Source organism: Dendrobates tinctorius, unplaced genomic scaffold (assembly GCF_039654945.1).
Source record: "Dendrobates tinctorius isolate UK_male_01 unplaced genomic scaffold, ASM3965494v1 ptg000250l, whole genome shotgun sequence".
Classification (NCBI taxonomy): Eukaryota; Metazoa; Chordata; class Amphibia; order Anura; family Dendrobatidae; genus Dendrobates; species Dendrobates tinctorius.
In genome coordinates, this window is record NW_027361917.1 from 3715521 (window position 1) to 3727772 (window position 12252).

Sequence of the window (12252 nt, forward strand, 5' to 3'; positions counted from 1 at the left end):
CTTTTACAAGTGTTGGCACTCTGCCTTCTCAGGGAGATGATTGAAAAATCTGCAGAGGTGTCGCCGGAATCTCCTCATCCTCAATATGAGATCTGTAACCGGCCAGTCTATTGCCACGTGTCATTTGTAGAAATGGTGCACCAGATTTGGATTCAGGCTCCAGGACTGAGATCTGACCATAACCTCTGCACCCCACATAATTACATGCCTTGAAAATCTGCTTCCTTATGCAGAACCAATGCAGGATGCATGGTTGCGCGCGGCTACTGGCTGTGGTTGCGCGCGGCTACTGGCTGTGGTTGCGCGCGGCTACTGGCTGTGGTTGCGCGCGGCTACTGGCTGTGGTTGCGCGCGGCTACTGGCTGTGGCTGCGCGACTACTGGCTGTGGTTGCGCGGATAGCTGTCATGTCACAGCTAGAGTTCAGGTGCTTTTTAAACTTTAGTTTTCGTCCAGCTTTCTTAATTTGACGGAAGAGGTTATTTTAAGCTTTTATTCTTTTTTTTTTTTTTTTTTTTTTAAACTTTTTTAATGTTTAAATGTTTCTTTCTTTAAGTTTTTCTGAAGTCTATGAATGTGGTCAGTGTCAGTATATATGTCACTATGCACTAGAAATATTTATGTAGTATAAGATAAATGGCCTGCAGCCGTATTTCAGAATGAACACAAGTCAACAATAATAATAAGTGTACAGTGATACCATGTATGATTACACTGCTTTTATTACTTTAGGTAAAGTTTCTCCTGAGGAAATTACGCCTCTTGTACCTGTGGTTTCTGGTGAAAAAAACCCTGACGATCCGAGCTCCTTTTTCTTACAGATGTTGTTGAAGTACATGGTAGTACAGGTAAGCATGCGGATTGCTTGTTTCAGGCTTATGGGTAGTTGTAAATCCCTATTATAGAGGTTGTCCAGGACTTGTTTATTGCTGATTTCTGCTTAGGAAAGCAGCCCCGGCACCCCCCCCCCCCCCCCCCCATATCAGCTATTTGCCTCTTCCTGCTCCTCCCCACCCCCGGCCAAATGTATACGGAATGGGAGCTTCACAGCTCTGTATACTGTCTAGTGGCCGTCCTCTGGTACTACAGCTAAGCTCCTGTTCACTTCAATAGGTATTTTGATATTTTACGACATGGGAACAATATCACTTTTTTTGTCCTTTCGTCTACTTTTATAGGCTGCAAGCTTGTCTTGGAGAAATAAGGAGAACCAAGACACGGGCTTCAAGTTTTTATTTAACTTATTTAGAAAGTACTACCTGACTCACTTGTTTCCATCATTTACTAAATTGACAAACCTGTATAAGCCCGTACTTGGTAAGTACAACAGATTTGTTTGTACTGTGTATATCACATATGTACATTAATAAGACATATGTTTCATTTCTGTCTGGTGGCTGAGTAAATATTCCTAAATGGCAGATGAAGACAAGCAGGTTACCTGTGCCGGTCGTTCAGTGCGGACATTCAGTGCAGGTCACCTGAGCTGGAAAGAAAACCGTGCCGGGGCTATCCGTGTCCATGTGTAACATCCGTGTGCACCATCAGTGTGACACTTCCCGGGGTCTGAGAAAAGCAGTACAGTTAGTGTGCCGAATGCAACTCTCATCATTGTCGCCTGGTCTCCCTGCAATCCGCACGACCAGGCGATGCTGATGAGAGTTGCAGTCAGCACCAACTGTCTGTGTATCGCGTATTAAATAAAGAAAAAAAATAACGTGGTGTCCCCTTTAATATTCCTAACCAGCTGAGGGAAAGCTGACAGCTGGGGGCTGGTGGTAATATTCAGGGATGGGACCAATAGTCATTAAGGTTTCCAGCCTATTTATAACAGCTTACACCTATTTGCTTAGCCTTTACTAGTTATTAAAGGGGTGCCTCAAAAAATATGATTTGGGGTCCCCCCTATTTTTACTAATCAGCAAAGGCTAAACAGACAGCAGGCTGATATTAATAGGCTGGGAAGGGGCCATGGATAGTGGTACCCACCCAGACTATGAACACCAGCCCTCGGCTGCCCCAAAAATGGCGCATCCATTTGATGCCCCAATTCTGGCACTTCGCCTCAGCTTTTCCCACTTGCCCTGGTGCATTGGCAAGTTGGTTAATAGTTTTGGAGTTGTCAGCTGTTTTTGTCCACTGACATCAAGCGCAGGGCTTATTAATGGAGAGGTGTCTATCAGACACCCACATTACTAATGCTGTAGTCAGAATTAATAAAGACACACATGCAAAGCAAATTCCTTTAAAGTGAAAAAAATCACTCCCTGATCCTCTATCACCCATTTATTAACCTAAAAATAAAAAATCAAAGTAATCCTCACTTGTCCATAATGAAGAGGTCCCACGACGATCCCCAACTCTGGTACATCCGAATGATGTGGCGAGCAGTGACATCAGTAATGTGACCGCTCACCACGCCAGCCAGAATACACTGTGTTTAGCGTGAGAATGCGGCTGCAGGTACGAGCGGTTATGTAATTAAGGTTACTGCAGGTCACGGGCATCGGTTCTCACGATAACCTCTGTGTGAGCAGGCCTATGAACTGAAATTGCTCATGCTGCGAGCGGTGACGTCACTTTAATAAGGCCTGTTTCACACTTCCGTTTTTGTGTCCGCCAAACGGATCCGTTTCCGTTTTTTTGACGGAAACTGATGCAAACGGATCCGTTTTTTTAAAAACGGATCTGTTTTTTTGACGGATCCGCGGTAACCGTAATGGAAGTCTATGGGACAAAAAAAAACGGATCCTGCAAAAAATGGCGGATCCGTTTTTTTACGGAAAACAACGGATTTTGACGGATTTGAAAAAACGGAAGTGTGAAACAGGCCTAACCAGTAAAGGCTAAGCAAACAGCTGTGAGCTGTTTTTAATAGTCTGGGAACCTTTATGGCTGTTGGCCACTTCCCAGAATATTAACGCCAGCCCCCGGCTGTCGGCTTTCCCTAAGCTCGTTAGAACCAGGCGAAAGTGATGAGAGCTGGATTCAGCACTAACTGTACTGCTTTTCCCAGACATGTCACACTGATGTGCACACTGATGACACACGTATAACCAGTGTCGGGGACATATTGCTGACTTTGCTGCCTGCAAAAAACAGACATGTCAACATGTTTTGCACATGGTCCATGGAAATACACTGATATGATTTGAATTGGACTACGTGGGTAAGTGTCTACAGTATGTGTGAGAACTGTCACCACACGTACCAGAGACATGGACGTGTGAAGGGGAACTAAAACACAAAAATAAATATGCTTCATCAAATGAATGATGGGTGTTTAGTTTTTTTTTCACAGTGATCTTGATAAATATGCCCCATATTCTTTGGGACTATTCATGTTTTGTTATTTTTCATTTTTCTAGTTCTCATAAGAAAGACCGTGACACATCCAACTTTAGCCCAAATTGTGGACCAAACTCACCCATTCAAGTGAAAGCGTTGGCAAAAAAATAAAAAACCAGTCCGCATACAGATGACGTCTGAGTTGAATCTGTGTGCTCTATATTTTTTTTTTTTTTTTACTAACTAGCTGCTAGGAAAATCTTGGGAACCCCATTATTTACTTATTTTATTTTTTTTGCATATAACAGACAACGCAGGGATGGTAAAATCTGACACTCATATCAGAAATGGATGAAATATGGATCCAAACAGTAAAATAAAAATTCCAGCTTTTTTTCTGGTGATCCAGGCTGTCTTCATACACGTTATATTGGTGTCGGCTTCCATTGAAACATTAATGTTTATCTGATACATAAACACATACAGCTGCAAATGTGCCGCACTATACGGGCTTTTCTTATCTCACAAAGCAAAGGTCATCTTGAGTCTGTTCTGACTTTGTCTTTCATTAACACAGTGTAAATATATAGTCATGGATATTTCTAGCGACTAGGCGGAAGTCTATTCACGTGCTCTGCTTAAAACAATATACTTACTGTTTGCCGATCTCAGCGAAAGCTTGTAAAGTGACCTGGCTTAATGATACTGTGAGATTAACAGTTTCTCTGTGTTTCAGATATTCCGGATGTCAGACCAAAGCCCGTGTATGTCGCTGTAACCCGAAATAATGAAAACCTTTATAGCACAAAAATCCCTTACATGGCAGCTAGAGTCGTGTTTATCAAGTGGCTTGTCACCTTCTTCCTGGAAAAGAAATATGTAGCACCTTCTCAAAGCACTAAGAATGGAGGCGAGGTTCTACCCAAGCTGATTCAGGTAGTCGCTGGCCTTCCTTAGTTACAGAGGCTTCCTTAAAGTGAGGTCCCATTTGTAAAGGGATTTTTTTTCATTCGTCCCACAACTCTGAAAAAGGGGTTGAAGTTAGTTAGGCAAAGATGGCATTGTTAATGGCAATCTGTCAGTAGGATTTCACCCCACATATGTGCATGGAGCTCTCCAAAGTGGCCAAGTATAGTCATTTGCCAGGTCTCCATAAAAGCACTAATCTCATACATTATATACTGGATGTAAAGCCTCTGTCACTCCAGGCCTATTCCCCACCCAGCACCGCTGCCTCCCATACTGTCTCCTCACACGTTTCCCCCTACATTTACCCTCTCACTTTACATATCTCCTCCTTACACATCCCTCCGACTCACCATAAACTGTCCACAACCATACCATCAGAATGAAGCTGCCTGGGGAGACACTTCAGACCACCGCATTAGGCGGCCGACTGCGCCCCCTTGCCGGCTGCGCCTGGGGCACATGCCCCTGCTGCCATGGATACGCCTCTGCGTCCAGACTCTGAACCAGCGTGCAGTAGCTGCATTCCAAGGGGAAGTTAACTCCTAACACCCCAGTCACCTTTCTCCAGCCCATTGATTTCTATGGTGGCATGTAAAAGTTTGGGCACCTCTGGTCAAAATTACTTTTAGTGTGAACAGTTAAGCAAATAGAAGATTAAATGATCTTTAAAAGGGCTAAAGTTAAATATGATACATTTCCTTTGTATTTTATGCAAACCATATATATAATTTTTTTTTCTTTCATTTTAAAACTTACAAAAAGGAAAATGGGCCAATGCAGAAGTTTGGGAACCCTTAGAGATTTGTGAGCTCAGTAAACTTTGACCAAGGTTTCAGATCTTACTGAACAAACCATAACCCTAACAAGTTAATTATCACCTTTAGGAAAGACCAGGTGATGCAAATTTCCCAGCTTTTTAAAAACCCAGCCTCCTCTAACCTTGTCCCAAAAAGCAGCAGCCATGGGTTCTTCTAAGCAGCTGCCTAGCTTTCTGAAAATGATGGAGGCCCACAAAGGAGTAGAAGGCTATAAGAAGATGGCAAAGAGTTTTCAAGTTGCTCTTTTCTCTGAAATGTAAATAAGAAATGGCAGTTAATAGGAACAGTGGAGGTCAAGATAAGAATCATAGAATCGTAGAGTTGGAAGGGACCTCCTGGGCCATCTGGTCCAACCCCCTGCTCAAAGCAGGATTCGCTAAATCATCCCAGTCAGATGTATGTCCAGCCTCTGTTTAAAGACTTCCATTGAAGGAGAACTCACCACTTCTCTTGGCAGCTTGTTCCACTCATTGATCACTCTAACTGTCAAAAAGTTTTTTCTAATATCTAATCTGTGTCTCCTCCCATTCAGTTTCATCCCATTGCTTCTAGTCTTTCCTTGTGCAAATGAGAATAAAGTTGATCCTTCTACAATGTGACAGCCCTTTAGATATTTGTAGACAGCTATTAAGTCCCCTCTCAGTCTTCTCTTTTGCAAACTAAACAATCCCAAATCCTGCAACCTTTCCTCATAAGACAGGGTTTGCAGACCGGTTACCATTCTGGTTGCTCTTTTCTGAACTTGCTCCAGTTTGTTGATGTCTTTTTTTTAAAAGGTCTGGAAGAGCAAGCAAAATTTTAAAGGGCTGCTCGTAGGATTGCTAGAGAGGCAAATCTGAACCCTCGCTTAACTGCAAAAGACCTTCAGGAAGATTTAGCAGACTCCGGAGTTGTGGTACATTGTTCTACTGTTCAGAGACACCTGCACAAATATGGCCTTCATTGAAGAGTCATTAGAAGAAAACCTATCCTGCATTCTCACCATAACATTCAGCGTCAAAAGTGTGCAAAAAAACATCTAAACTAGCCTGAAGCATTTTGGAAACGTAACACCATCTGTAAAAAAAAACAAAAAAAAACTGAAGTTGAGAAGAGGATGGCTTCTACAAATGGATAATGATCCTAAACACAAGACATAATCCACAATAGACTAACTAAAAAGGTGCAAGCTGCTGATCTGAACATGTTTGAAAATCTGTGGCTAGACGGCAAAATAGAAGTGCATGTAAGACGACCAAGAAATCTCACAGAACTGGAAGAATTTTTCCTGGAAGAATGGAGGAAAATGCCTCATATAAGAATTGAAAGACTCTTGGCTGACTAAAAAAAGCGTTCACAATCTGATACTTGCAAAAGGGGTTCTTCCTTTATCTTTAGGCCTTTTAAGGTCCCGTTACATTTAGCGATGCACCAGTGATCCCAACCACGATACGACCCGGTCAGGATCGCTGGTGCATCGCTAAATTGTCGCTAGTGAGCTGCCATACAGGCAGATCTCACCAGCGACGTAGCAGCGGTCGGCAGTCGTTACTTACCTGTCAGACGGCAGCTCTGCTGACTACTTCCTCCTGCATCCATGCAGTCACTCGTTGGCGCCAGCAGGAAGCCGACGACTAGAAATGGACCAGGACGATCTCCCGCGATATCCAGCGGGGAGCCGGGTCGCAGGTATGTGTCACATGTAGCACGATCGCTAGCATTATCGATGTTGCGTCACGAAATCGGTGACACTTTAGCGATATCGCTATGTGTGAAGGGGGCTTTAGAGATCATTTCATCTTCAACTTCCTTATCTATTCACAGTAATAGTACTTTTGACCAGGAGTGCCCAAATGTTTACATGCTACTGTATATAGCCGTTATCTACTCGTCTCCGGCCGCCAACTCTCAGCTCCTTACAAGCCGCTCGTACTTGTCCCGTGTAATCACAAGAAAGGGGAAAAAAAAAGCTAAAAAACAAAACTTAGTCCAGTTTTATAAACCTGTGGTCAACATGCAATATGGCTCACAGAACTTGTTTTATGGGTTTCCTTAATAATAGGTGCTCTTACATGGTGTAAACCGTAACTTTTTATTTGCAGTTGTATTGTGTTAGAAAGTGTGATGCAATACCATCTTATATGTCCTTTTAGACAGTATCTGTGATTAATGTGAACCAAGAAAAGAACACTGAAGTCGAGCCCACTGGAACTCAGGAACAGGAGAAGAACCACTCGAACAGCAGCACGTTGTCAGACCGGAGACTCAGCAACTCCAGCCTGTGCAGCATAGAGGAGGAGCAGAAGCCTATGTACGACATGGTGCAAAGGATCTTCCTGTCAACACGCGGATATGTCAACTTCATCAATGAGGTCTTCAGACAGGTGTGTCATCCCGTCTCGGTCCACACACTCCAACCAGGATTGTTCCTTTCAGGGAGTTGTGCAGACTTTTATGTTTGTATACCTTACATTCCTCAGCACTTTCCAGATCTCTTCATTGGGTCACTAAAACCTTCTTAAAGCAGTATTCCCATCTTAGATATTTGAGGAAGCATTACTTGTCCGTCTCTATGACTCCGATAGAAGCGAATGGAGAGTGGTGTGCTTGGCTCTGCTCCATTCATTCTCCAGCTGGGGGTAGTGGCCAGAGCTGGGACCTAAAGCAAATCCTGTGGAAATGCCATAAATGTCTGAATTGTGAACCCCCTTTTAGCCTTCTCTTGTACTGTAACTGCAGCTTGGTACAGTGTATCTCCCCCCTGCCCTGTCCTCCAGGATGACCGCTCTCAGACCTCATTCAGACATCTGGGTTTTTTCACTTACACAAAAAAAAGTTACGAGTGTCATCAGTATTTTGGGTCAAAGTCTCACTGGTCTTTGGTGAAACGTTGATGGTAAAAACCGACACTTGTTTTTCACATATGGATAAATAAATTTCCAAGTTTCTCCCATCCTTTAAAATGGTGATCACGGCCAGGGCATGGACTGTACACTGATGCATCCGAATGCTGTCTGTGATTGTCATGGACCCATAGAATAGTATTCGCACTTTTCATCCAACCTACTGGAAAAAACAGACACTTGGTCCTAAAAAACATGGCTGTAAGAGAAGCCCCATAGACTATCTGTGAAAACTATGGATAGAACACACACGTGAACGGACATCTGAATGAGGCCGTATTCACAGCTACGCTCTGCGTCCAAATAGGTGGTGTGTGGGCTGCGCTATATCGTGGTCCGCTGTCATCCTCTGAATGTTAACCCATTTCAAATCGCTGACATCAACTAAATACTGATATCGTGTAAGTGTCAAGGAATCGAAACATTGATATTAGAAAGTTATGTAATGTAAATACATTATGATTATTTTATTGGAGACATGTTGATGTCTTGCAGCCTTGGGTTGTTTTGCAAAGGTCATTTGCAGTTCTCATGGATCATTTATTTTGGGGATTTTACAGGAAAGTTATATAGTAATGAAAAACTTTAATATCTTTTCTACGTAGTTTTGTGCCACCTAGTGGTTACGAGTGAAATTTCATGTGCAACAACGATCACCGTCTAATCTTCATTATGTCTGTTTTGTGCTTAAATGGGTTTTCCATGCGTACGCGTAGTAGTATTATAAAATATGGGAGAGTAAAATAAAATAACAACTTGTCCATCACTGCTCCAAGTGGCGCACCATCTCTTCTGCCCCTTACCGGGGGGCAGGAGTAGCGTCTGATCAGACTGTGCAGAAACATGGTCTGATCATACCACAGCTCCTGGGCAGGGGAAAATCAAAAGAGTTTACAGACGGGGATCACAGCTGATTCTTTCTGCAAGGTAAAGCATTATTTTAAAATAGGCAGTGAAATATCCTCCTCAGAGATCGGACCTCTGCATCCTCATCCTGAATCCTTGGTCTCCGCTCCATTCACGGTCTATGGCAGTGCTCGGCTTCTCCAGCAGTCCCATAGGCAAGGAGTGTAGGAAAGGTTGACCATGTGCTCCTCTGCTCTGTTCTAGATTGGAGCTTCAGGAATGATCATGGGCTCTCTGGGTGTCAGTGGTCGGGACCTCCAGCGATCAGCATGTTATCTCCCTCTCCTATGGGAAGGGATTATTATTATTATTTATTTATTTATTTTTTTAAGTAACCCCTTAACTTTTTAGTACACCTACTTATTATTCTTTATTTAGCCAAAATATCTCAGTATTTTATTAGTGTGTGTTACTTTTGTGTTTTTAGGCTTTCCTGTTACCTGCATGTGATGTCTCTGCCACAAGGAAGGTTGTGAAAGTCTACAGAAAATGGATCTTGCAGGAGAAGCCTATTTTTATGGAGGAGCCTTCAATCCCTTCGAGTGACCTCGTGAATTTGCCTGTTTTTGAATCCTCTGTAACAGAGACTGATAGCAAACAGGTATGGAAACTGATAAAGGACAGTCGCTGTGCAGTATAGTATTGTTCACCCTATGGGGGTGTTCCGGGATTAGCGAAACATGGCTGCTCTCTTCTATGAACAGCGCCACATGATGGCCACGTGTTGTATGGCAGCGCATCTCCAAGCACTGTAATGAAGGGGAACCACAATACCCACAGTCTGGTGCTGTTTTTTTGGATAAGCATCCAGGCTAAAATTTCCACCGAGCAAATGTCACATTAGGCACAAAGCAAGACAAAGCACCTCTGCTTCTACTGCTCCATCCCAATTCTAGAGAATCTGATTGTGAATGATTCCTCTCTATCTACTAGGAATTCGTTGAGGTCCTTGTTGTCTGACAGAAATAAGGTGGAAACACAATTCTAAGTTAGAATATATTCTAAAATTCAGCATAGTATTAGATCAGTTCAAGACCTTGATAGAAAAGTATATAAAACTGACATGGATAGGTAAAAATCACGGTGTAAAATGTTAGTACACCCACCACCTAAAATCCGAGGTAATCTGTACCCAGCAAACTGCTGGTGGTCTTGAAAGTTCTATATCAGTAATATCCAACCTGCGGCTTTCCAGCCCTTGGCGCTCTAGGTATGTTGGGAGTTGTTGTCTTGCACAAAATGGAAACCCCTGTTCATTATGCTGTGGTTCAGTGCTGAAACTAGGGTTGAATGGTCAGTCTTACTCCGGAGCTGAACTAGAATAGTATTAGATGCTGTGTTGCGTCTATTGATTGACAATTTGGGTGTGTTACTACTCTATGATGGGGTTCCAAAAAGTATTGTTTCGGATCTCGGTCAGACGCCTCTCACACAGCCAAACCAGATCTCACACTTTGCAATGATGAGGGGCAGTACCCCGAAAAGGTGTCTGCAAATTGAGATTCTGGTTTGGCTTTTATCCTAAGTCATGTGACAAGGCTCGTTAAAGGGTCGACATTCACTTTTAGGATTGCTACTTCCAATAGGTGGTGCTAGACTTCTAGTCCTCTTCCTCTCTGAAGAGACAATTTGCATACTCTGATGGGACACTTGTAAAAAATCTGATCCTGTTGGTTTGGTCACAAGTGACATGCAGCTCTCCACCTAGTGTCGCCATGTAGGCCCAGCCTTTATGAGGGTCCCTATACTGTGCACACAGCAGACGTTGATTTCCCACCACGGTGGGACATCTCTGCTTCTCACCGGCTTCCAGAACTTCACATTCTTATCCACTGAGAAGCTAGTTCTAGAAATCGCAGTTTGTCCGTTGAGTTTGCTTGTTATGAAGGGGTTATTGATTTGTGCTGACATTTGTTGAAGGTCTCGGCAGAACAGAGTGGACACAAGCGCTCGTCCAGTTGGGGGAGGACGTACTCTTTCACCAGTGCTGTTAACCGAGGTTGTGTGTGCGAGGATGAGAACATGGACGTCAAAGCGGGGGATCAGGCGGCTTTACAGGTAACCTCACAATGTCAGGACTTGTGAGGGCGCAGAACATGCCAGACAAAGGTTGATTATTGTATCATGGAAAAACAAGTTGTTTCACTGTTTCTCAGCTTTTCAAGATCTCTCTTGCAGTCATGGAACAAAAACATTAATTGAATACTGTCTGGAAGCTGTAAGTGTTTATTTCCATATGTTGTGTCCCTTGCTGAATTTCTGTAGTGCAGAAATTACAGTAAAAGCTAGAGGGGCAATATTGGGAAACACGCACTGACTTCCGCTGCAGAAGGCGATTCCGTGCGTTTCTAATCTGCAGTGCAGGACAATTATCGCACTGCAGTTATAGGCAGGTCTGTCACAGTGCTAGTACACTTACCGCAAAAGAATCCGCAGCTGGAAATCTGCCACATTTACCATTCATGGGAGCATATCCTATAACATGCCTGATGCAGGGCTTAGTGTATGGGTGAGGTATTAAAAAGTATCGCAGTGTCTATACATGTCTATTTAGCAAGAAAAGTAAAGTCATTAAAAAAGTATCCAGGCAGTTACCGTACAGGTGTACGGTACATGTAGTTACATATCTACGGTATTCACAAATGAGGTATAGCGGTGAATAATTTATAAAGTACTGTTCTTGTTTTTAGCCTGGATAAATATATACAGTGTATAATTTAATTTCTATTTTTGCATTTATTATTTTCTATCGGTTTACCCCCAAAAGAATATAAAGTAGATATGACAGGCTCAAACCCCAACTTAGGTGCTCTGGGAAAAAACAAGACTAAAGTATAGGAGTAACCCTGGCACACTAATATTAGTGTGCCGGGGTTACTCCTATACTTTACCCCCAAAAGAAAGCATCCCCCCAAAAGAATCTCACTTATCAGACCCTAAACAATAGTTGGCAAGTGAATGGGGTCTCACGTACATATCTGCATCACTGTCAGGTCTCCCTGCATTCAACAGCAATTGGCTCTACTTGATGGCAGGAAATAGTATCACTCGTGTGGAGTTGATGAGAGCGGAGTGATACGGGGACCTTGTGTGTACGTGTGTGTGTGTGTGAGAGCATAGTGATACTGGTACCTGATGTATGTATGAGAGCGGAGTGATACTGGGACCCGGTGTGTGTGAGAGCGGAGTGATACTTGGACTAGAGGTGTTGGACCTCTGGATATTCGGGTCCGCCAGGTTTGGCCGAACAGTTAAGAAAAAAACTAAAAAATTTGTGTACCAGAACAGTATCCGGACCCCATTCACTTCAATTGGAGGTACGAACATCCAGTGTTTGCCACGCTGTCATGTGCATAACAACATGGCAAACACTCGCTAAGCGAGCGCAGA

General features: G+C 43.2%; 1 protein-coding gene across 4 annotated transcripts in view; it reads left to right on the plus strand.

Annotated features, from left to right (window-relative positions):
* RALGAPA2 (Ral GTPase activating protein catalytic subunit alpha 2) overlaps nucleotides 1-12252 on the plus strand; it is a 412397-nt gene that overhangs the window by 81541 nt on the left and 318604 nt on the right. For all 4 annotated transcript variants that reach the window (XM_073557418.1, XM_073557416.1, XM_073557417.1 and 1 more), the window contains exons 7-12: nucleotides 732-847; nucleotides 1178-1316; nucleotides 4024-4223; nucleotides 7207-7437; nucleotides 9290-9463; nucleotides 10783-10920. In XM_073557418.1, coding sequence (XP_073413519.1) covers nucleotides 732-847; nucleotides 1178-1316; nucleotides 4024-4223; nucleotides 7207-7437; nucleotides 9290-9463; nucleotides 10783-10920 — 998 coding nt within the window. The remainder of the gene's footprint in view (nucleotides 1-731; nucleotides 848-1177; nucleotides 1317-4023; nucleotides 4224-7206; nucleotides 7438-9289; nucleotides 9464-10782; nucleotides 10921-12252) is intronic.